This window comes from Gobio gobio (genome assembly GCF_949357685.1).
Source record: "Gobio gobio genome assembly, chromosome: 15".
In the NCBI taxonomy this organism is placed as follows: Eukaryota; Metazoa; Chordata; class Actinopteri; order Cypriniformes; family Gobionidae; genus Gobio; species Gobio gobio.
Window position 1 is genome coordinate 49,785,665 of NC_137108.1, and position 27,811 is coordinate 49,813,475.

General features: G+C 38.0%; 1 protein-coding gene across 1 annotated transcript; it reads left to right on the plus strand.

The window, feature by feature from the left end:
* Positions 1 to 585: 585 nt before the first annotated feature.
* Positions 586 to 27,591, plus strand: efhb (EF-hand domain family, member B; the record flags this gene model as incomplete). The annotated part of the gene is made up of 13 exons (XM_079838071.1): positions 586 to 639; positions 740 to 802; positions 1,809 to 1,952; positions 2,171 to 2,339; positions 7,184 to 7,294; positions 15,340 to 15,469; positions 15,743 to 15,826; positions 15,923 to 15,990; positions 16,230 to 16,384; positions 20,382 to 20,589; positions 23,874 to 24,092; positions 27,163 to 27,344; positions 27,445 to 27,591. The coding sequence occupies 13 exons, from the start codon at positions 586 to 588 to the stop codon at positions 27,589 to 27,591; spliced, it is 1,734 nt and encodes a 577-aa protein (XP_079694197.1).
* Between the last annotated feature and the right edge of the window lie 220 nt (positions 27,592 to 27,811).

Below are 27,811 nucleotides of genomic sequence, written 5' to 3' on the forward strand. Positions count from 1 at the left end.
TGCATGTATCCATCATAAAAGTGCATATATCATCATAAAAGTGCATCTATCCATCATAAAAATGCATCTATCCATCAAAAAAGTGCATCCATCCATCATCTATGCACTTTTATGGACTTCAAAAGCCAGGAAGAGCCAGGACTTTTATTAATATTACTCTGATTGTATTCGTCTGAAAGAAGAAAGTAATATACACACCTAGGAATCGGATGGCTTCAAGGTGAGTAAAGCATGGGCTAATTTTAATTTTTGGGTGAACTATCCCTTTAAGACTTTGAAAAATAAATGTTTGGTTCAAAACAATTATTTATTTATTCACGAGCTTTTTCCGATAAAAAGCGCATTGATAGCGCTGGTATTTGTTGTAGGTATATAAAATATATCGCTTAATTTTAGAATAGCAAAGAAACGGGATTTATTTCTTTAGAGAGAGATTTTCTGACAGGTGCCCGTCATCCTCCAGCGCGTTGTCAGGCAACGGAAGGTAAACAAACACGCGACATGTTAAGGGTTTTGTAATTAGGGCTGCAGTCGCTTTTTGTTTGAATGGTTAATTGGTTGTAATAAACCTGTGAGTTTGTAGGCATGAGTCTCATCGAGAGGAATACATCCAGAGACATGTTTCCAACCATCCGCGCGGTATGGCTATTTATTTCTCAGAAGTTTTATCTTCTGCATATTGAGCATTTCGTATTTGTTGCACAATATACTCGTAATATATGTTCATTTCCACTTGAAGGCAGGGAAGCTTATTCCGTTAGGAGACAGAACTAAGGCTTGTCTGCAGGAAATTACACCAAGGGTGGGTCATTCATACAAGATTAATATGTAGTGTGTGTGTGTGTGTGTGTGTGTGTGTGTGTGTGTGTGTGTGTGTGTGTGTGTGTGTGTGTGTGTGTGGTCAAACGTTTGGAAACATTACTATTTTTAATGTTTTTGAAAGAAGTCTCTTATACTCATCAAGGCTGCATTTATTGATCAGAAATGCAGAAAAAACTGTAATTTAGTGAAATATTATTACAATTTATGTGAATATATAGTATAGTGTAATTTATTCCTGTGATCAAAGCTGAATTTATCATCATTACTCCAGTCTTCAGTGTCACATGATCCTTCACAAATCATTATAATATGAGGATTTATTATCAGTGTTGGAAACAGGTATTTTTTTATACCATTTGATACTTTTTTCAGGATTTTTTGATGAATAAAAAGTTTTAAAAAAGAACCGCATTTATTTAAAATAGAAATAATTTGTAACAATATACACTACCGTTCAAAAGTTCGGGGTCAGTCATTATTATTCTTTCTTTTTTAAAATAAATGATTACTTTTATTCAGCAAAGATGTGTTAAATTGATAAAAAGGTGATAGTAAAGATTTAGATTGTTTTATTTTGAATAAAGGCTGTTTAAAACTTTTTATTCATCAATGAATCCTGAAAAAAAGCATCACAAGTTATATTAAAATATTAAGCAACACAACAGTTTCCAACATTGATAATACATCATCATATTAGAGTGATTTGTGAAGGATCATGTGACACTGAAGACTGGAGTAATAATGTTAAATCCAGCTTTGATCACAGGAATAAATTATACTTTACTGTATATTCACATAGAAAAAACTTATTTTAAATTGTGATAATATTTCACTGTTTTTACTGTATTTTTGATCAAATAAATGTACCCTTGATAAGCAGAAGAGACTTCTTTCAAAAACATTAAAATAGGAATGTTTCCAAACTTTTGACCAGTACTAAATATGCATATATATATGTGTGTGTGGATAATTTTTATTTAATATAGACTGTAACTCCACCTGTGGTGAGGAGGTTTGTCAGTTCTGCTCGGCCGCCCGTTGGGACAGTTCGGGTCTTCCATGGAAAAGCAAATGACCCTGACATTGCCAGCACGCTAGTCCATGGAGTGAACACTAAAGCATCCATTAACGTAAGACATGTCAACTCTTTTAGTGACTGTATCTGTTCTTATTGCTTGATGTTCTAACTGTTTTTACTCTAACAAAACCTGTCAATTCATCTTTCACCCAAGAGAAAAGCAAGCAAACAATTCATTCTTATGCTTTTTCTTTCTCAATTAAAAGCACATCGGCTACTTCAGTATTAGTTGCAGGCATAACACCTATTATTCTTTGTGCACATTTTCAGGCTGGATCAGTGATTAACCCCGCACCAAAAACACGCTTCCAAGAGAGGCTGCGTCAGCTTCAGGAAATCACCCAGAAAGCACCTCTTGGAAGGTCACATGTCCAAGGCCCTGGTTTACCAAGCTGGGTTGACCGTGAGAAAACGGCTTTTGGTGTCACAACGCTCGAGTGTAAGAGTAATACTGTGAATGCGCATGCTTATGCACTATTCTATGACATTTTGTGGTTTAAATAGTGTGAGTAGTGTGTTCACTGAAAATTAACTTAAAACTTAAAGGTGCAGTGTGTAGATTTTAGCAGCATCTAGTGGTGAGGTTGTGAATTGCAACCGCTCACCCCTCCCTTTCGAAGCACAGATACCCCTTTTCCACCAAGGCAGTGCTAGAGCTAATTCAGAGCCAGAGCTAGTCCCAGTTCATAGTTGGTTCGACTGAGGAGCCTTCTAAGAACCGGTTTGCTTTTCCACCTGCTGAGAGCCACAACAGAGCCATGTCTTACGTCACTGTATACGTCTCATCTCTCTCAGCAACGCTAGCGAGGCAGCGGCAATGTTGCCAAGTCTGTGGTTTTGCCGCGGGCTGTTTTTTTTATGTCCGCGGGATGAAGCGACCCCAATTGTGTGATATTTAGCCCCATATTGCGCATTTTAGTAGGTAACCATGCCAAAAAACACATATTTTACCCCCAAATGTGATTTTTACTGGGGAATCCCCCCCCCTGGAACGCGATTGGGCTTGTTTTGAGTAGCAATTGGGCGGGTTTGTTGTGAAAACCTGCTGGCAACCCTGGGCAGCGGGAAACACACACACACTCCAGGCTTGTGCGAGATGCATCGTCACTGCGCAGACCGATCCACGTATGATATAAAAAAAACGCATGAGTGAATCAAAAGCATAAGGAGTCATATGCTCTCGCTGGACTCGTTATCATACGGCGATCTGTCTCTGCACAGCACCGCTGCGAACAAGCCTTCCATCAACAATGCAAACGTTGCGTTACTATTCATTCACATGGCTTTACGATCCTACATCGGCATCAAAACACAACACAAACACAGCGAATCCAACGCATTCTTGTAGTTCGCCGTATTTTGTATAGACGGAGATTACAAACGAACAGCAGCTGTTAGCTCCATTAGCTGCTATTTCAAACATGGCGGATCTCAAGTTTGTGTTGGTCTTGTTGACCCCGCCCCCAGCGCCTGACGTAATCGGTTCTTACTTCTAGCCCTGTTCTAGCCCAGCAATGTTTTGGCGCTACTTAAGAACCACTTTTCCTGGCTCGGAGCTGGAGCTTTGGGTGTGGAAACACAAAGAACCGATTTGAAACTAGGCTCTGGCTCCGATCTAGCTCTGGCTCTGCTTTGGTGGAAAAGGGGTAATAGAGAAGCTACGGTGGCCAACACAGGACAAAGATGTCATCGTCTGAGGGCGCGTTCACACCGGACGCGAATGACGCGATTCTCGCGAGTGATTTACATGTTAAGTCAATGCAAAGACGCGAATAGACATCATTCTGCGGCGCGATTCGCACCTATTACGCTATTCGCTTGAATGACATGGCGCAAATCGCCCGAGTTGAAAAACCTGAACTTTAGCGGATATTCGCACCGCATTAACCAATCAGGAGCTTGCTCTAGTACTGACAACAATGAGGAGAAAATCTGGTTTATATTAATCATATATTAAAGGTCCTGTTCTTCGTGATCCCATTTTTCAAACTTTAGTTAGTGTGTAATGTTGCTGTTAGAGCATAAATAATACCTGTAAAATGATAAAGCTCAAAGTTCAATGCCAAGCGAGATATTTTATCTAACAGAAGTTCCCTTTCAAAGCCTACAGCGAACGGCTGGTTAGGACTACATCCTGGTACTTCCTGCTTTAATGACGTCAGTAGAAAGTTTGTTGACTAACCTCCGCCCACAATAATACGCAAAAAAGGGGGCATGGTCGTGTTGCTCTCCCACGTGTAGAAGAGGAAGTGTTGCGTTTGTATAGTTTGTTTGTCGCCATGTCGTCGAGACGCTGTTATTTTCATCACGGAGTCAAATCACCTTTGTTTGGCTTTCCCAGGGACGCTGTACTTAGAGATCATTGAGCGCATGCATCTCCGTTATGGTAAGAAGCGTGACCTTTCCGGGCAACGTGTGCTAAGCTGCTGTCGAATCACATCACGGGAACCACTGGCACAATCAGAACTCGTTGCGTATTTCTGAAGGAGGGACTTCATAGAACGAGGAAATTCTCAGGCCGTTTTGAGGACAGTGAAAACAGCAGTATACAGATCAGTAAATTGTGTGAAAAATACAGTGTTTTTTTACACGCAAAACATGAACACGTTATATTGCACACTGTAAACACAATCAAAGAAAAACGGGACCTTTAATATCTGGTTCAGACAAGTGTGCATATGATTATCACTGTGATAAAATTAAATGACATGAAACACATTCCAGTCTTTTGTTAAATGCAAGTTTATGTATGATCAATAATACAAAAGTATAAGTAAAAGGTATAAGAAGCTATACATGAAATAAAGCAAACAATTCAGTCAAACATTCAAAGTCAGTGCTAGTCGGCTACAACGGTAACGTAAAGTTAAATAGCCTAAAAATAAAAACGTTATGAAAGTTCACTTTGCCCTCAGCTTAAACAATTTGCCAGGGAACAAATTATAGATCCATGAGACCAAAGATCCCCCGTTACAAGACGAATTATAGCTGGAGACGCTACAGAAACATCAGAGCCAGCGGCAGACGGCAGAAGGACTGGCCGAGGAAAGGCTGCTCTCGCCGGGGTTAATGAGCGCCGCTGATCCACTGGAACTCACAACTCCACACACACCAGATCACATGTCTTTTTTATAAATAAACCACAGATTTGAGCTTTAAACAACTACATTATCGCCTGAAAAAGTCTTAAATGTCCCATGGCATGGCATTTTTCTATTATTTTATAATGTTTCCTGAGGTGTACTTGCACTCACCTAAAGGATTATTAGGAACACCTGTTCAATTTCTCATTAATGCAATTATCTAATCAACCAATCACATGGCAGTTGCTTCAATGCATTTAGGGGTGTGGTCCTGGTCAAGACAATCTCCTGCAATTTTGAGCGTGGCATGGTTGTTGGTGCCAGACGGGCCGGTCTGAGTATTTCACAATCTGCTCAGTTACTGGGATTTTCACACACAACCATTTCTAGGGTTTACAAAGAATGGTGTGAAAAGGGAAAAACATCCAGTATGTGGCAGTCCTGTGGGCGAGAATGCCTTGTTGATGCTAGAGGTCAGAGGAGAATGGGCCGACTGATTCAAGCTGATAGAAGAGCAACTTTGACTGAAATAACCACTCGTTACAACCGAGGTATGCAGCAAAGCATTTGTGAAGCCACAACACACACAACCTTGAGGCGGATGGGCTACAACAGCAGAAGACCCCACCGGGTACCACTCATCTCCACTACAAATAGGAAAAAGAGGCGACAATTTGCACAAGCTCACCAAAATTGGACAGTTGAAGACTGGAAAAATGTTGCCTGGTCTGAGTCTCGATTTCTGTGGAGACATTCAGATGGTAGAGTCAGAATTTGGCGTAAACAGAATGAGAACATGGATCCATCATGCCTTGTTACCACCGTGCAGGCTGGTGGTGGTGGTGTAATGGTGTGGGGGATGTTTTCTTGGCACACTTTAGGCCCCTTAGTGCCAATTGGGCATCAACCCATCCTTTGATGGCTACTTCCAGCAGGATAATGCACCATGTCACAAAGCTCAAATCATTTCAAATTGGTTTCTTGAACATGACAATGAGTTCACTGAACTAAAATGGCCCCCACAGTCACCAGATCTCAACCCAATAGAGCATCTTTGGGATGTGGTGGAACGGGAGCTTCGTGCCCTGGATGTGCATCCCACAAATCTCCATCAACTGCAAGATGCTCTCCTATCAATATGGGCCAACATTTCTAAAGAATGCTTTCAGCACCTTGTTGAATCAATGCCACGTAGAATTAAGGCAGTTCTGAAGGCGAAAGGGGGTCAAACACAGTATTAGTATGTGTTCCTAATAATCCTTTAGGTGAGTGTATATTGTTAGTATGATTTTCACATAAAAAAAGTCATAATTTAGAAATAAAAGGCATTTTTTTCTATACTGTTATTACCCCTCTGGCTTGAATCGTTTTCTCTCACAAAATGCTTTGACCACAACTAACAGCAAACAGGATGTCGACATAAATACAGTAAGAGCTTCGCTGTGCTGCATAACAGCATCATTCATTATAACGGCAGTTTGGGCAAGTGTGCACATACACTCGCGAAGTGTAATTGACAGATCCGAACATTATAAGGGGTGTTCTCTGATCGCGTTCTGTAGTTTAATCACTTAAAAAAACGGATGATTAGCTACACATCAGAAATCACTGATCACAGATCAGGCATTAATGAACACTGTTACTCACGGTTTGTCGCAGTGCTGTCCAATCCATATCGTAAAGTCTGTTTGTAAAGCATGTGCTGACATAGCGCAAATTATTCACGCCATTCGCGTCCGGAGTGAATGCTACATGAGAGAGCAGAGCGTGACTAGCGCTCTGTAGAGCAGTTTGTCCGTTTAGGGCCACTGTAGAAACATGGCAGCGCAAAATGGCGACTTCACTGTGAGGGACCCGCGGTGTGTGTAGATAGAAACGGCTCATTCTAAGGTTCATTTTGTAAGGTCTTTATACTCCACTGAAAACATAGCTATGTATATTATATTGCATTTCTGTTAATAGATCCTCATAAATATTACACACTGCACCTTTAATTAACCGAAAAATGAAGTGTGGAAAGGAGCTTTAATTGCATAATGGAGGGGGAGGGGCATCAGACTCCGATGTTTAATAACTAAATAACCTAAAATTTACACACTACACAGTTGAGTAGATAGTGTATTCATTTGGGACACTTCTATAGTGACACTTCAGTTGCATGGTCATGAATCGACTCAATAATGAATTCTTTTAAATGCAGTTTCTAATGGTGGTGAGGTCATCAATCCACCCAAAACCGCACACCAGGTGGAGGAGGAAGCGGATGAGGGACATCAGCACTACATCCGCTCACATGGATCATACCTTGTAGGTCAGTTAGATTGCAGCCCATTTAGGGGTCTTGGTCTTGTTATAGACCTTAATCAAGTTAGACGCCATTTTTAATGTAGGGTAACACATTTCGTCCCCTTGGAATTATAAGGTTCTATCTGCGTTCTGAGCAGTTTTGAGATATTGAGCTTCAAAGTTTTTGCATTACATATAGGAAAATTTATATGGGGAACAAGTTTCTTTCAAACATGAAAATAACAGGGACCCTAAATGTATTCTAAATATACAATATCACAATCCTCTCAAAATTGTAAATGGGGATTTTTGGAATGGGTCAAATGCAGATAGAACCTTCTAATTCTAAAAAAACACTTTTCGATTAGAATTATAAGGTTCTATCTGCCAAAACATTATTTGAACATTAAATATAAAAATAATGTTGTAACAATGTCTCAACATGTGTTGGAAAGTAAAATGTTATCCTTTCTATGACATTTATTTCATATTTTTAGTACTTCCATGTATTTAGGACATTTCAAATTAAGCAAGGTAGGTCTAATTATTTTGTCCAGTGCAGATGTTAATTTTTGGTACCAATATGGTGGGTAATTAAACACATTATTGCAGAAATTGTTAATCTTTCTTTTGTTTAGACAGAAAGCAGCTACTGTAATACATCTGAGCAGGATTTTATTCCACCTAAAGTGGGCCAGGTAAAATGGCTTTCTCTCTAGACATCAGTATGGCTGAAATAACATGCTAACATTTATTGTTGTAATTAAGACCCCATCAATTAAACTGTTGACTATTTGACCTTTTATGGCTTAATATTGAAAAAATTAAGACCTTTTAAGACTTTTAAAACTGCAAGAAAACAAACATGCTTCAGCAAATTAATTCATAAAGTTTAATAATCATTGAAAAATGATTCACTGACTATATGATGCCTGGAATTCGGGCTGCTGTCCTTGACAAGATCGTCAATAAAATTGTCGATCTTGAGGTTTCTTAAAAACTTTGCGTTGTGTGCCATAATTCTCAGATATTGTGTGTCTGCGATCTTTCCTGTCAAGTAAAAAGCCGGCGACACGACCTATAAAGTTGATCCTGATTGGTCCTCTTCTGTGCATTCGAAGTGTTGATTGGCTCACGCAGATAGAACCTTATAGAGCCAAGTCAGAGTTCGACTTTGTAGATAGAACCTTTTTGTTTTTCAATAAAAAGTCCCAAAATGTGCACAACTTAAAAAAAAAAACATCCCATAATGTAAATAAGTTGTCACAGAATAAGAATATGTGAATAACTCAATTTTGACAAAAACGTCAGATAGAACCTTATAATTCCAAGGGGACGATTTGTTTACTATAAGTAACTTTGCACCTGCATGTCAACTAGCAGTCATTAGAGTATTAGTAACTGTCTGCTTAAATGCACTTTATTTTGATGCTCCTCAACAGATATACTGACTATATGTAACTTTACAAGTACATGTCAACTTATTCAAGTCAACTAACCCGAACTCTAACCTAACAGTCTACTAATACTAATGAGAGTTAGTTGACAAGTAGGCGCAACATTACTTCTAGTCAACAGAATGTCTGTTAGCTGTGATGGATAGACTTGCAATGGCAAGGACTGTATAAAGTACGTAATTTTCACAACTCACAACTGTAATAATTTAACTCTTGGGCCCAAACGAGGGACGCCAATTATGTAGTGATTTTACCTTCGTCCATCCAAGGACGTTAAGTAAGGTAGTGATTGGTACTCACGTCACTGCTGACGTTGTGATTTCTGGATCACACGTCACTTAAGGTGTGGTTATGAGTACATCAGATGACCACCTTCCCCCTGTCTTAGTTTGGGACACTAGTCAAGGTCTTTTACCTTGGCCCTATGAGAACGGTCCACACAGGAGGCCGGTCGATCATTTTAGATTGAATGTAAAGTGGGGAGAGTTGGTCAGCTGATTTATCTAAAAGATTGGTGAGATTTCTAACTTGTAGAGCCTTTTCTGTATTATCAGCACAAGTAAGACACAATTGTAATAAAATAGATTTTATTAACAAAAGATAAGCAAGAATAACTAACACAACTACTAAATCAATACAATGAATGATAAAGGAATAAAGTGCATAAGATACATAAAATACATGTGATTAAGTTGAGTGTGGCTATGGAAGAGTTGTGTTATCTTATGGAAAGGTAAACTGTTGTTTCTCTGAAACTAAGGTGAAGAACCTTATTATGCATCAAACAAATAAATGAAAGATTATTTGTTATTAACTAGCATCGGTTAAATCACCTCTAATGTAAATTAGAAAATCATATACTGATAATATACAACAATGCCAAGGTTTCTGGAACGAGGTTTGGTTAAGTGATATTTACGTTCCACGTGGTTGAGTAAGCAGTCAGATGGAGGTGACTTCTTCCACTGGTTGTACTGGGTGACAATGCAGTGGGGAAAGGAGCTGGAATCCAATTCAACAGTCTTGAACAAGAAGATCTGTGGGATGCTGATCTCTTGGAGCACCAAAGGGTCCTAAATCTGGAACACGCAGATGGAGGAACCTCAAAGTGAAGGTTTGCTCTCCTGAGCTTAACCTTGTTGCAAATGTCTCTGTGTCTTCTGACTCTGTGGGTCAGACACTCAGGACTTGGTCAATCCGCTTTGGTCTCTCTGGCATGGAGACTCGGGACGTGCTATAGTCTCGCTGGACTAAAACTCTGAACGTAGTGGTTGTTAATGTCTCTTTCCTCACAGGCTGGAGGCTCAGATTGTGGTCATATCTGTTGCTGCCTCACAAGCTGTAGACTCAGATCCTCTGATCTTTTGTTGTTTCTCTGGATGAACCAGAGGCTCAGAACTTGGTTGCTCTCTCACAGTCTCATCCTCGAGGGACAGACTCAGAACTTGGTGAACTGTTTATCTCTCTCAAGGAGAAACTCAGAACATTACGGTGTATCTGTTATGTCTCTCTTGAAGGGAGACTCAGAACAAGGTGTATCTGTTGAAAGGGTACCTTTTTATCCTTTTCCGAATAGGAGGAGATTGCAATTTGGCGCTCCTCCATTACAGTGTTGCGATTGGCTGCTGCCATAAGAGGGGGTCCACAATGAGACTCACCCTCCTTTCTCCTGTGGAACTCATTTGCATACTGTACACAGTTAGAAGTCTTTAAAGTGTCTTTAAAGTTTACCAATGCATTTCTCACTTTCCAAACCACCATCAGAATACCCTTGGCAATATTCTAAACAAATAGAAACCAAACATGATGGGAAAAGATTGAACGGTTCATTCATTTGTTCATTAACAGCTGATTCTGTGTAAGATGTTGCATTACAAATAGCTGTCACTGAGAATACTTATTTCTCTGAATAAGTATGAAATGGATGTGTGTAGTTTACATCAGTCTTAAGGTTTCCAAACATAGTTATGACTGGATTTGGATAGATCATTTTGGTCTTTCTTTCACCCACTACTGCTGAGGTCCTGTGGAATTTTTATGGCAGTCATAGACCTGGACACTAGGGATTTGGGTGAAGGGCAGACACTGCATGTGGACCAATGAGATGTCTTGTCCTTCCTGTGCTTAGTACAAGAGGTCTTCTTATTTCCCTCCAAGAGGTGTCTGGCTGTTGTCTTAGCATTTTTATCTGACGGCGTTGGACAGTTTGTTTGTGTCAGTCTACCAAGATCCAATCAAAATGTAGCAAACCTTTGTCCACTGTTATGGACAGAGAGGGGCCCGGCCATAAACTGGGCCCTGGAATGGGCTGTCCAATACACAACTTTTCAACAGTGAATGTTGTTAAACACCAGTCCAACACATTGAACACATTGTACTTCTGTCCCACACAGCCTCGCTTTAATTTCTGTCAGAAATGACCCTCATTTTGACCCAAAACAATTTTTTTTAAAGATTGAGTGTTCATCAGAGTGGCCCAAGACCCTAGGACTTTTGTCGTACTTGAACCAAGAATACACACACACAAATTGACTGGAATCGAGGAGGTGGTTGAAATCTAAAAAAAGTTACAAACCCTTCCATCGTGGGTCAATTTGACCCCCATAGGAATAAATGGAATGCGAGGAATGCAAAAAAAAAAAAATTCAAATTGAAACTAGAAAAAAAAACATCATAATGTTTACATGTGTATCTAAATGCATACTGAAGAGGAACTGCCTTTAGGACCCAGCGGAACAGCTCATCTGCTCCAATAGAGCTAAGGCCATCGAGAGTCATGAAATATCATGTTATATTATTATTTTTCCACAAGAGGCCGGCAAAGACACCCAACGTAAGATATTTTGAGCTGAATTAAAGGGATAGTTCACCCAAAAATTAAACTCACTTATTATATTCACTTTGGATAGATGCACTTTTATGATGGATGGATGCACTTTTATGATGGATAGATGCACTTTTATGATGATAGATGCACTTTTATGATGGATACATGCACTTTTATGATGGATAGATGCACTTTTATGATGGATAGATGCACTTTTATGATGGATGGATGCACTTTTATGATGGATACATGCACTTTTATGATGGATACATGCACTTTTATGATGGATAGATGCACTTTTATGATGGATAGATGCACTTTTATGATGGATAGATGCACTTTTATGATGGATAGATGCACTTTTATGATGGATACATGCACTTGTCTTTTATGATGGATAGATGCACTTTTATGATGGATAGATGCACTTTTATGATGGATAGATGCACTTTTATGATGGATACATGCACTTGTCTTTTATGATGGATACATGCACTTTTATGATGGATAGATGCACTTTTATGATGGATGGATGCACTTTTATGATGGATACATGCACTTTTATGATGGATACATGCACTTTTATGATGGATAGATGCACTTTTATGATGGATAGATGCACTTTTATGATGGATAGATGCACTTTTATGATGGATAGATGCACTTTTATGATGGATACATGCACTTGTCTTTTATGATGGATAGATGCACTTTTATGATGGATAGATGCACTTTTATGATGGATAGATGCACTTTTATGATGGATACATGCACTTGTCTTTTATGATGGATACATGCACTTTTATGATGGATACATGCACTTTTATGATGGATAGATGCACTTTTATGATGGATAGATGCACTTTTATGATGGATGGATGCACTTTTATGATGGATACATGCACTTTTATGATGGATACATGCACTTTTATGATGGATAGATGCACTTTTATGATGGATAGATGCACATTTATGATGGATACATGCACTTTTATGATGGATAGATGCACTTTTATGATGGATACATGCACTTTTATGATGGATAGATGCACTTTTATGATGGATACATGCACTTTTATGATGGATAGATGCACTTTTATGATGGATAGATGCACTTTTATGATGGATGGATTTACTTTTATGATGATAGATGCACTTTTATGATGGATACATGCACTTGTCTTTTATGATGGATAGATGCACTTTTATGATGGATAGATGCACTTTTATGATGGATAGATGCACTTTTATGATGGATACATGCACTTGTCTTTTATGATGGATACATGCACTTTTATGATGGATAGATGCACTTTTATGATGGATAGATGCACTTTTATGATGGATACATGCACTTTTATGATGGATACATGCACTTTTATGATGGATAGATGCACTTTTATGATGGATGGATGCACTTTTATGATGGATACATGCACTTTTATGATGGATACATGCACTTTTATGATGGATAGATGCACTTTTATGATGGATAGATGCACTTTTATGATGGATACATGCACTTGTCTTTTATGATGGATAGATGCACTTTTATGATGGATAGATGCACTTTTATGATGGATAGATGCACTTTTATGATGGATACATGCACTTGTCTTTTATGATGGATACATGCACTTTTATGATGGATAGATGCACTTTTATGATGGATGGATGCACTTTTATGATGGATACATGCACTTTTATGATGGATACATGCACTTTTATGATGGATAGATGCACTTTTATGATGGATAGATGCACTTTTATGATGGATAGATGCACTTTTATGATGGATAGATGCACTTTTATGATGGATACATGCACTTGTCTTTTATGATGGATAGATGCACTTTTATGATGGATAGATGCACTTTTATGATGGATAGATGCACTTTTATGATGGATACATGCACTTGTCTTTTATGATGGATACATGCACTTTTATGATGGATACATGCACTTTTATGATGGATAGATGCACTTTTATGATGGATAGATGCACTTTTATGATGGATGGATGCACTTTTATGATGGATACATGCACTTTTATGATGGATACATGCACTTTTATGATGGATAGATGCACTTTTATGATGGATAGATGCACATTTATGATGGATAGATGCACTTTTATGATGGATAGATGCACTTTTATGATGGATACATGCACTTTTATGATGGATGGATGCACTTTTATGATGGATACATGCACTTTTATGATGGATACATGCACTTTTATGATGGATACATGCACTTTTATGATGGATAGATGCACTTTTATGATGGATAGATGCACTTTTATGATGGATGGATTTACTTTTATGATGATAGATGCACTTTTATGATGGATACATGCACTTGTCTTTTATGATGGATAGATGCACTTTTATGATGGATAGATGCACTTTTATGATGGATAGATGCACTTTTATGATGGATACATGCACTTGTCTTTTATGATGGATACATGCACTTTTATGATGGATAGATGCACTTTTATGATGGATAGATGCACTTTTATGATGGATACATGCACTTTTATGATGGATACATGCACTTTTATGATGGATAGATGCACTTTTATGATGGATGGATGCACTTTTATGATGGATACATGCACTTTTATGATGGATACATGCACTTTTATGATGGATAGATGCACTTTTATGATGGATAGATGCACATTTATGATGGATAGATGCACTTTTATGATGGATAGATGCACTTTTATGATGGATACATGCACTTTTATGATGGATAGATGCACTTTTATGATGGATGGATGCACTTTTATGATGGATACATGCACTTTTATGATGGATACATGCACTTTTATGATGGATAGATGCACTTTTATGATGGATAGATGCACTTTTATGATGGATGGATTTACTTTTATGATGATAGATGCACTTTTATGATGGATACATGCACTTGTCTTTTATGATGGATAGATGCACTTTTATGATGGATAGATGCACTTTTATGATGGATAGATGCACTTTTATGATGGATACATGCACTTGTCTTTTATGATGGATACATGCACTTTTATGATGGATAGATGCACTTTTATGATGGATACATGCACTTTTATGATGGATACATGCACTTTTATGATGGATACATGCACTTTTATGATGGATAGATGCACTTTTATGATGGATAGATGCACATTTATGATGGATAGATGCACTTTTATGATGGATAGATGCACTTTTATGATGGATACATGCACTTTTATGATGGATAGATGCACTTTTATGATGGATGGATGCACTTTTATGATGGATACATGCACTTTTATGATGGATACATGCACTTTTATGATGGATAGATGCACTTTTATGATGGATAGATGCACTTTTATGATGGATGGATTTACTTTTATGATGATAGATGCACTTTTATGATGGATACATGCACTTTTATGATGGATAGATGCACTTTTATGATGGATAGATGCACTTTTATGATGGATGGATGCACTTTTATGATGGATACATGCACTTTTATGATGGATAGATGCACTTTTATGATGGATAGATGCACTTTTATGATGGATAGATGCACTTTTATGATGGATACATGCACTTGTCTTTTATGATGGATACATGCACTTTTATGATGGATAGATGCACAAAGTGAGGGTTAAATATGGTGCCACCCTGACTAAGGTCTATAACTTTGCATTTTAGTTGGTTTCAAACTGAAGTCTTGTGCTGATTTTGGCATTGCTTCAGAAGACGTCGATAGACTGCATTTGTCTTCTCGCTGTTGCAGGTGAGCGTGTGGACAGGAAGTACAATTGGAGTCGCTATGGCAGAGAAAGTAGTTTTGGTGTCCCTACGCCTCATCACAATGATGGGAGAAACATCTCCAAATCTCTCCACTGGCCCAGTGACTCGCTCATGTAATATTGTACTGTACATACACACATACACATGCACCTTAATAGAGTGAGAGAGATATGTTTAGGTACAGAAAATTGATCGCATTGCCATTTATAGCTATGCCTCCAGAAAGGTAACAGAGTTGACAGTTTTACTATTATGACAGCTATTATGATGAAACATTCAGTTTTTAATGGCAATTCATATTTCATTTAAACATTTTTCTTAATGACAAACAATGTGAATGACAACATTATCAGAAATGAACAATTAATTAATCTTCATGTCTTAAGGCACACCAGCGCGAGATTAGTTTCGAAGCGCTGCGACGACTTCAGAGAGAAGACTCAGCCTCGAATAGGCAAAGTTCATGATCCGTAAGTCATGATTAAGAGCATTTTTGTTAAATACTAATGACATTTTCTCAGTTTCTGCCACTGTGTAAATCATCTTTTCTGTGCATTAATTTATAGAATTGCAGAGACATTAAACGTCCCCAGTGATCACACATTCGGAGTCTTGATGAAACCTGACAGCTTTGGTAATTTCAGTCGTCTGTCACATTCTGAGTTTGATCTGTCAGAAATAAATTAGCAGCCACTATTGTAGAGAATGTATGATTTATTCTTGGTTGGTGTGAAATGCATCATTTCAGCTTGGACATTCCTGTAATCAGCACGAAACCGAGAGCGCTGTATGAATCTCTCACAAACATTCATAGTGTTTAGTTCTTGACCAGTTTCATCCTTCTATACAGTAGTTCTTCCTGTTTTCTCTCAGGTGTAGGTGAGCTTCTGCATCAAACTCCACCTGGCGAGTACCTGAAAGGTAAAGACAGACAGCGAACGCTGGTCAGCGCTGTTCGCCAACACCTCAAGAGGTCCAACTACCAGACCTTCAGCTCATTACTGGAAGCGTTCAGATACTACGACAAGGTCAGGATAGATGCACTTTTATGATGGATAGATGCACTTTTATGATGAATAGATGCACTTTTATGATGGATAGATGTACTTTTATGATGGATAGATGCACTTTTATGATGGATAGATGCACTTTTATGATGAATAGATGCACTTTTATGATGGATAGATGCACTTTTATGATGGATAGATGCACTTTTATGATGAATAGATGCACTTTTATGATGGATAGATGTACTTTTATGATGGATAGATGCACTTTTATGATGGATAGATGCACTTTTATGATGAATAGATGCACTTTTATGATGGATAGATGCACATTTATGATGAATAGATGCACTTTTATGATGGATAGATGTACTTTTATGATGGATAGATGCACTTTTAGGATTGATAGATGCACTTTTATGATTTGATAGATGCACTTTTATGATGGATAGATGCTCTTTTATGATTGATAGATGCACTTTTATGATGGATAGATGCTCTTTTATGATGGATAGATGCACTTTTATGATGGATAGATGCACTTTTATGATTGATAGATGCACTTTTATGATGGATAGATGCTCTTTTATGATGGATAGATGCACTTTTATGATTGATAGATGCACTTTTATGATGGATAGATGCACTTATGATGGATAGATGCACATTTATGATGGATGGATGCACTTATGATGAATAGATGCACTTTTATGATGGATAGATGCACATTTATGATGGATAGATGCACTTTTATGATGGATAGATGCACATTTATGATGAATAGATGCACTTTTATGATGGATAGATGCACATTTATGATGGATGGGTGCACTTTTATGATGGATAGATGCTCTTTTATGATTGATAGATGCACTTTTATGATGGATAGATGCTCTTTTATGATGGATAGATGCACTTTTATGATGGATAGATGCTCTTTTATGATGGATAGATGCACTTTTATGATTGATAGATGCACTTTTATGATGGATAGATGCACTTATGATGGATAGATGCACATTTATGATGGATGGATGCACTTATGATGAATAGATGCACATTTATGATGGATGGATGCACTTATGATGGATAGATGCACTTTTATGATGGATAGATGCTCTTTTATGATGGATAGATGCACTTTTATGATTGATAGATGCACTTTTATGATGGATAGATGCACTTATGATGGATAGATGCACATTTATGATGGATGGATGCACTTATGATGAATAGATGCACTTTTATGATGGATAGATGCACATTTATGATGGATAGATGCACTTTTATGATGGATAGATGCACATTTATGATGAATAGATGCACTTTTATGATGGATAGATGCACATTTATGATGGATGGGTGCACTTTTATGATGGATAGATGCACTTTTATGATGGATAGATGCACTTTTATGATGGATAGATGCACTTTTATGATTGATAGATGCACTTTTATGATGGATAGATGCTCTTTTATGATGGATGGATGCACTTTTATGATGGATAGATGCACTTTTATGATGAATAGATGCACATTTATGATGGATAGATGCACTTTTATGATGATAGATGCACATTTATGATGGATAGATGCACTTTTATGATGGATAGATGCACTTTTATGATGGATAGATGCACTTTTATGATGGATAGATGCACTTTTATGATGGATAGATGTACTTTTATGATGATAGATGCATTTATGATGGATAGATGCACTTTTATGATGGATGGATACACTTTTATGATGGATAGATGCACATTTATGATGGATAGATGCACTTTTATGATGGATAGATGCACATTTATGATGGATGGATGCACATTTATGATGGATAGATGCACTTTTATGATGGATGGATGCACATTTATGATGGATAGATGCACTTTTATGATGATAGATGCACATTTATGATGGATAGATGCACTTTTATGATGGATAGATGCACATTTATGATGGATAGATGCACTTTTATGATGATAGATGCACATTTTTGATGGATTGATGCACTTTTATGATGGATGGATGTACATTTATGATAGATAGATGCACTTTTATGATGATAGATGCACATTTTTGATGGATTGATGCACTTTTATGATGGATGGATGTACATTTATGATGGATAGGTGCACTTTTTTGATGGATGAGCTGTTCTCATTGCAAGAATTGTTTTGATGTAGTATTAGAGGCAATTAACCATGCCATACTATTCACTAAGGGCCAAGCCCCTAATAATGCTCTTATACTTTATTATTCTTCCCAAATGGGAGTCAATGGCAGCCATATGAACCGTATGTAGGAAAATGATGAAATTTGGCATACTTGTAGTGATGGTAAGGAAAAGTAATTTGACCAAGTTTGGTGTGTCCAGGACAAACTCTACAGCGTCACCACCAGTTTTTAACATTGAAACGGTTATAACTTTTGAACCATTTTGATCTAGAAAAATAAAACTTGATGCTGATCACATTAAACGGCAGCTGGTTAGCATGTTAACCAATGGGCATGGTAAGCTAACTACCATAAGGCAACAAACACAGACAGGGTCAACTTTGGAGAGGAATTTCTCGGGAACGGAAGTGAATATCAAAGATCCGTTCAGTCATTTCTGTGCAGCTCGGTCCAAAGATTTTTTAGATTAGCCATTTTTGTTTTCATATAATTGGACAAAATTTGTAGAAGGGGTAGTAGCTTCAATATTTTTGCTTCAAAATTTGCTTCAATATGGCAGATGGTCACATTGATGGAAAATGACAAATGCGGTATCGTCAGAATAGGCATAAATCAACGAACGTAATGACACAAATAAATAAACTTTTGAACAATGCTTTTTAAAAATTATAGGCCTAAGTGTTTTTGCAAAAAAAGTATATCTCTGGAACACTAGGTGGCGCTGTGTTCAAACTTCTCAGGTACCTTCAAGACATGCCGATGATGATCCCTACCATAGATATACATAATAAAGGCTAGATGTCTCGGCCGCACCTGGCGGCCATCTTGTCAACGTCAGCTCGCTCACTCATAACATTGTGTTTTAATGGTGCGTGCACTTTTTAAATAACCATAACTTGCTCAATTTTCTACCGATTTTCAAACTGCTTGGTTTGTTATAAACATCAGAGATGTAGTTATGACACTGCATACTTATGAATAATTATTCATAATTTGTTCAAGCATCCAGAATTATAGCCACGTTAATAACGTTTGTAAGAAACCAAACCATTTGTAAATCCGTCAAGATTTCAGCGAGATAAGAGTATTTGTGTTCAGATCACTCGCCTTACATCAGGCACCACAGAACCTGTCAGAAAGCTTGCCTGTGACAACATGGCCGCTGGTGATGATGTTAGAGACTCCGCCGTAAGACATCTAGCCTTTATTATGTGTATCTATGATCCCTACCACATTTTGTGCCGATATGTCAAATAGTTTAAATATATTGCAATTTATGACAAAATTAAAAATGGTGGCCCGATGGTCCATCCTATCCTGGCCAAATCGGTATCCCTGGATTTGGCATGACACAAGGAATCCATAGACACCATGATTTTCTGATGAACTTTAAAATAAAAAGTTATTCGCAAAAATGGCCATTTTCGGCTCTCATGGCCTATAGGTGGCACTGTTCCCAAATTTGGCATGGATTCTCAGATCATGGTTTCGATGTAGTGTACCAATTTTCGTTTCGATTGATCAAAGTTTGGCTGAGATGGCTGCGGTTCTGCTTTCAAAAACTCAAAATTAAACAAATTGTTGTGTGAATGGCATGCTGTTTAAATCAACATACACACTGGATTTGACTAAGCAATCTTCAAAGCTATAGTAAGCTTTAAAACCATGTGAATCGTGCAATGAAATTCATCATATATTCAAACAAGCCAAAAAACAGCCATAAGGGCTTGGCCATGTAACTAGCTATATTCTCTACTTGAATCCTCTATATATAATACATTATAAAGGTATTATGTTATAATGTATTAACCATTTTTCTTTGATATGTCTCGTGCTGCAGAAGGGTCAAGGGAAAATCAATAAGGAGGATCTGAGGGATGTTTGCCACCAGTTTAACATGATCATCAGTGACCCGGTGCTGGATGAGCTCATGGATTACTGTGATGCTGATAAAGACGGACTGATCGATTTCATGGAGTTTTCCAATTTTCTTAACTGGAAAGACAAAATGCCAATCAACAGGGTGGAGCAGGAGCTTCTCACAGGAGGTGAATTGAAGTGCTTTTGCTCATGACCAGTGTTGAGGTGTAATGCATTTACAAGTAATTCATTTGTGTAATTTAATTAAATAATTACAAAGTAAAGGACAGTAACTTCTGATGTAATTGCACTAAATACGATATAGACTAGAGAACAATTCAGTATAAAACAATAGTGGATTTATACTCTTAAAAATAAAGGTTCCAAAAGGCGGTTTTCACAGCGATGTTGTAAAAGAACCATTTTTGGGTTCTGAAAGTACCTTTCTGTCAGAATCACTATCATATAGTTTAGATTGGTGGTATGGTATGCAGCCTAGCATTGATAAGAGCAGGGAGACAAGCAATAACCCCCCTTTAGGGTAAACAGAACAGAAGCAAAAATGTATTGCAGTCAATATTAAAATGTCCAACCTAATTCAGGAATTTAGTCTGGTTCAGGGGGAATCAGAATGCCAAATCCTGACTGAGCTGGGGATGGAGGAGGGTAATTAGCTCTGGAGAAACGTGATAGCTGCAGATAATACTGAAGGATGTTATATATGTACGCTGTGATAGGCATCGTATTCCTATAGGTAGACATGATCAGCTGACAGTCAGCTGATGCTAGCTTGACTAACGTGCCATGCCAGAACTAACGCTATACGCTGGATTTCAGTGATCAGTTCTTAAAAGAACTATTTTTTACTTGAGCTGCATTCACACCGAACGCGAATTGAGCATCAAATTCGCTTCCATCACGGCTAGTTGACGTTTGAAAAGTTTGAATCCACTCGTATAAAGAGAGCGTTTGAAGCAAAATAGAAGCGCGTTCAAGGGAGTTGTGGGAGGGGCAAGTGCTAGTCGGTTGTCTGTTTGCAAAATGGCGGATGTTGATCGAGCATTCATCGAGAGAGTCACCGCTCTGTATTTGCTCTGGAGAGCAGAACAGCGGCGTAAGGGTCATCTTCGCCATACTTGGGTCCACCAGACCCCCAGTTTGGCGAGTTTCACCATTTGCTCCAGGAGCTACGCCTGGATGACGGCCGCTTTCAGTGGTACTTCCGACTGTCCCGCGCCCATATAGCTCCGTATGACTGCTCAGTGCCAATATCAGTCGTTCCTCCATGTTGAATGAGTGACTCCGGGCGGGCCTGCCCCCTTTATCACATCACTTCACCACGTGACAGCAGCAAGCAGGCTCCTGATTGGTTAACACGGCGCAAACAGAGGCCAAAATTCTGATTTTTCAACTTAGGCGTCAGGCGCAAATTCGCTTTAAACGCGTGAATGCACAAAAAGCACCAAATAAAATCACTCACGAAAGATACAAACTGGACTCGCGTGAATGAGGTGAAATCGCATCCATTGCGCCGCAGGACCTCCAGGACCTAAAGAAGCTTTTGTGGAAAGGAAACTTTGGAACCATCAATTCCAATTAAAAAAAACCTGCTTGTTTCGAGTTTACATCTCCAATTTTTACTTTTTCATATAACGTCGCAATTTGCAAGAAATAAAGTCAGAATAGTGAGATATTATGCGGAATTCGTTTTTACCCCCAGAATTGGACTTTATAACTCGTAGTTGCGAGTTTATATCTCACTATTCTGAATTTTGACTTAGTATGTCATAATTTTTATCTCATAATTATTACTTTCAACCCTGGTTTCACAGACAAGGCTTAAAGGATTAGTTCACTTTTAGATAAACTTTTGCTGATAATTTACTCACCCCATCTCATCCAAGATATCCATGTCTTTCTTTCTGCATTCGAAAAGAAATTTAAGTTTTTTGATGAAAACTTTCCAGGATTGTTCTCCATATAATTGACTTCAATGGGCTCCAAACGGTTCAAGGTCCAGCTTCAAAGGGCTTTAAACGACACTAGACGATGAATAAGGGTCTTATCTAGCCAAACCATCAGTTTCTGTGAGAAACCCAGCAGTATTTATGCTATTATTTTACCTCTTATCAGACGAACGTGATCATCTCTGAGCTCCGCCATAACTTCCGCTAAATGAGGTCAAAATACGAGCCTGGTCATAGATATATCGATCGTGGATGCCTCATTCTACTGATCCGTGCAGGCGCTAATGAGGCATCTACGTATACATCAGAGATGATCACGTTCCTCTGATAAGAGGTAAAATAATAGCATAAATACTGCTCGGTTTCTCGCAGAAATAAGATAAGACCCTTATTCATCGATTGGTATCGCTTAAAGCCCTTTGAAGCTGCACTGAAACTGTCATTTGGACCTTGAACCGTTTGGAGCCCATTGAAGTCCATTATATGGAGAACAATCCTGGAATGTTTTCATCAAAAATCTTAATTTTTTTTCGACTGAAGAAAGAAAGACATTGACATCTTGGATGACATGGGGGTGAGTAAATTATCAGCAAAGGTTTATTTAAAAGTGAACTAATCCTTTAAGCTAGTCCTGAACTAAAATGCATGTCTGAGTTGTTTTAACTGAAATAATCTTGCACTGAAATATCTTAATGTGTCAGTGCCATTGTTTTGTCTCAAGTTGCACATCAGTGATGTTTTTTTCTAGGGCACGTTTATAAAAGTTACTTAAATGTCCTAATTGAGCTAATGCCTAATCCTAGCCCTGTATGTGAAACCAGGCCATAAAGTCATAATTTCGACTTTTTATGTCATTTTAATGTTAAAATTTATGTTTTTAATGTAACCCTAATCCTTTGGTCAATTCAACAATAATTTATAAAATTTTATATGACTTATTTGAAAGAGCAGTTTAGTGTCTTTCCCTGTATTGTTCAACTGGTCGAGGCTGATATGGGATTTAGGAAGTAATTAGTAATAATAAGTAATGGAATACTCTTTTTAGAGGCAGTAATTAGTACCGTAATTTAATTACACTGTTGAAAACGTAATTAATTACTTTTTAAAAGAGTTACTTGCCCTCCACTGACCATGACAAACCTCAAAAAATTCAAGTACAGTCTTGCATCTTTAGTGTTTTTCATATCTTTGTTTGTAATAATGTGATGTGGTTCATCTCCAAGCTAATTGGTTGGGTTCAAGGTTTTAAATATAACTGTTGAACAAAAGCGCAAGGTTAAGAGAAAAAAAAGTTGAACTTTTAGCTTGAGCGCCCCGTTTTTCGAATGCAGTGTCATATGCGAGACGCTGCAAAAGACGCTAGCGCAACGGTTAAAGACGTCCATGTAGTGTGTGTTTACATTGAAAAACAATGGAAAAGTAGCGCAGTGGAATGTAAAAATGCGTTCTGCGTGACTGTTGAAAAAGCATGTGTCAGATATGAATTTATGGCTTGTACCTTTCAGAGCGCATGACCTGGTCAGCCCCGGCCAACATGCACCGAGCCGACCTCCAGAAAACCAGCGCCATCAAGCCTTTGATTAGACCTGAAGATCTGGAACCTGTTGAGGTGGGAAGCACCAGGAAGACTCCAAAAACCCTGTCCAGACACAGAACTGTGCAGGACCGCTTCATCACCTCATCCTCCCTCATCAATGCTGTCGTAGGCGGTCCTCCCCCTGCCAGTAAGTCTCACACACAACCTTTCAATCAGGGCTCCAGAGTGCGACCAAATGGTCGCATTTTGCGACTCAAATTTGAGAGTGTGCGACTGAATTTTACATCCAGTCGCACATGTGCGATCAGTAAATTTGGCTGCTGTCAGCACTGGAGAAATTAAGAAAATACACTTACTAATTATAATTGATAGACATTATGTCTGGCAAATTCTATCTTTGCCAGCCGTTTCTATATGAGAGAATATTAAATCATTTGTCCGTGATGCATTTTTGCCATTCGCAATCCAGAAGAGAAAGCGAGCGTAAATAGCGTGAGAGCTCTCTCGCGTGGAGCTACAGCGAACACAACACCACAGTCAGCTTAATGAGGGACGATGGCCAAGAACTAAACAAAAGTTTAGTCTGCTTAAACTTTAGGGATGTGCTGTGATTTTATTTTCGATTTTGGCTTCCAAGAATTATAAAAAGATGGTATGAGGTAAAACTTTTCCTATAGCGTGTTCCGTCGCGCGCGACATCCTTGCGCTGTCATTTCTCCCTAAACCTAAACTAAACGTCAGATTCAGTGATTGTTGTAAACTGCAGTCTCTACTGTTGCTAAACTGCGGGATGTGTTTGATAATAAAGAGCTATTAAATGCACAATAATCCGCGCAAGAGACGCTGTTTCCAACTTCAAGGCGGCTTATGTGTGTGTGCTGCGAAATGGACCAACTTGCACTTTATATTTTAGGCTTAGAGTGCGCGTCTAAACCATCAAATAAACAACAAATAGCCGGTGTCAAAATGACCGGATTGGAGAGTAGTTATTTTAACAGTTTATATCTTAAATGGGCGTAAATAGTTTGGAGAAATAGGAGAATATGATATTATTAGTTCTACATTCGATCGGTCTTAAAGGGGCAGCGTCTAATAAACCTGCTGACGATTGAGCCATTAATTCGAATCGAACAAAAGGCAAATAGAAAATATTCACATCTCTTGGATTAATAACTTTAGCTTTTATAAGCATTAATCTATCAATTTATGCAGTGAAAACTATGCAGTGTTATTTTACATTTCATTACTTTATTAGATTTCTTTGTAGGTTTGTTCTTTACTGTAATATTAATGTTAGCAGACCTTCCGAATGCCTGCACACTGGTCCATTTACACATAGATGTTTTATATTTTGTTCAAACTTTGCGGTTTCTTTTGTTATAGATATTTTACTTTTCAGATTATAAAGCCATGTTAATTATGTTCTTAATTATGTTTTTTTTTTTTATAAAAAAAATATATAAAGTATAATAAAAAGAACCGGTAAGAATACTGTTAAAGTACCGGATCGATAAGCAGTATTGGTAAGAGTAGTAATACCATTAAAACCTTAATGATACCGATCCCTATTAGTAATACAGTGGATATTAGTAGATTTGGTTAGCATGTTGATTTACGGTGTGCGCCCCTAAAATTTCTGGTTGTGCCCCTAAAATGTTCAGTTGGGGGCCACTGTGCTCCTAGTGAAAAAAGTTAGTCTGGAGCCCTGCTTTCAATGTGTTTAAACTCCACAAAGCCTTTTCAAGGCAGAATCAAGATGATCTTGATTAACCCCATAAAGGCCTTAAATGATCAGCATGACCAAACCTTTGCTGGTAAAACTTGTTGCACACAATCTACTGCATGCCTTCTGTCGCCTGATTGATTTTAGCAAGTAAAAGGACTTTTAGTATAATTGTAAAAATATCCAAGTTTGCTGTGAAATCTAAGAATAACTTTTATATTGTTTGGTGTGTGTGTGTGTGTGTGTGTGTGTGTGTGTGTGTGTGTGTGTGTGTGTGTGTGTGTGTGTGTGTGTGTGTGTGTGTGTGTGTGTGTGTGTGTGTGTGTGTGTGTGTGTGTGTGTGTGTGTGTGTGTGTGTGTGTGTGTGTGTGTGTGTGTGTGTGTGTGTGTGTGTGTGTGTGTGTGAGATCAGGACACAAATGTGTATAATGACATGGGTATGACACAGGTATTACAAAAAGAGGGTGAAATATGAGGACGTTCCCCATGTCCTCACTTTTCAAAATGCTTATAAATCACACAGAACAAGTTTTTTTTCACAGAAAGTGAACTGCACAGTCTCCTCTGAGGGTTAGGTTTAGGGGCAGGGGCAGTGTAGGGGGATAGAAAATACGGTTTGTACGGTATAAAAACCATTACGCCTATAGAATGTCCCCACATTTCACAAAAACAAACATGTGTGTGTGTGTGTGTGAAAAGCTGAATAAATAATCTTTCCATTGATGTATGGTTTGTTATGATAGGACAATATTTGAAAATCTGGAATCTGAGGGTGCAAAAAAATCTAAATATTGAGATAAATCTCCTTTAAAGTTGTCCAAATGAAGTCCTTAGCAATGCATATTACTACTAATAATACATTTTTGAAATATTTATATTAGGAATTTTACCAAATATCTTCATGGAATATGATCTTGATATCCTAATGATTTTTGGCATAAAAGAAAAATTTATAATTTTGACCCATACAGTGTATTGTTGGCTATTGCCACAAATATACCCGTGTGACATAAAATTGGTAATTTTGACCCATACAATGTATTGTTGGCTATTGCTAACCTACCCTGACCCTAACCTAACCCAACCCTAACCTATTAATTATCACATATACATATATATATATATATCTCTCTTACTAAGATATTATTGGCAGATAGAGAGTGACGACTGATTTTTATATGCAAATTTATGTAAGTAGCCTGCTATACTGTTATAAAGATCTCATTGTTTTTGACCATTTAAATATCAGCATCTTTACCAAATGACATATTTTTGCTTTGTTGAGAATGAGCTTCATATTCTCACTTTATCAGACTATATGAACCATAAAAGCATGATGCAACAAATATGACACACATTTACATTTCTAAAAATATGTTATGTTAAATGTATTTTATGATCAAAATGTTCAATAAAAAAAATGGGTGTTCCTGACTATTATTTGACATGTCAGGCTTTACTGGGTTAAAATAGCACAACTAGAAAGTTAATGTAGTCTTGTACTAGTTTTCTTCTGATTGCTTCCCATGAATAGATTATCACATATTCGGAGTACCAACAGTGCGAATCGATCTTCCTGCTCCTCGTATCAAACGCGTCAGCGACAGGACAAACTACGGAGACGAATCGACCGCACACGCTCTGCTGCACCCCCCTTTACATTCCCTCTACGGAGTCCATGAACAAGAGTTTTTCAGTCCTCGCACTAAAGACGAGGTGAGTTTCATACGACTGTCATGTTACATTATGATTTAAAGGAGGCTAAACCATTTTTACGAACAGGTTAATATCAACACATATATTGCATATTATATAGATTGCACAGATATTCCAAAAAGTGGGTCTCAACGTTGCTGAGGAGACATTTGAGGAAGCCTGGAAGTTGGCGTCCATGAAACATCCCGCTGGTGACGTATGTGTGGAGAGCTTTCGAAATGTCCTCAGTGAACTACAGGCAAATTAAAGCACTTTCACTGTCCTTAAGCAGGGGTTTGTTTATCTATTTATAATGCACTGTTCAATAAAGACTTGCATTAATATACATGAAAGATGCTTTTTTACATGTTCAGCTCTCTTTAGTGTGTAATGCTGTTCTTCTCTATATCAGTGTCAGTGTTTCTGAACTCCTGAAACGCCTCCATCGAAGTCTTCTTCTATGAGAGAAAAATGCCTAACCTCGCGTG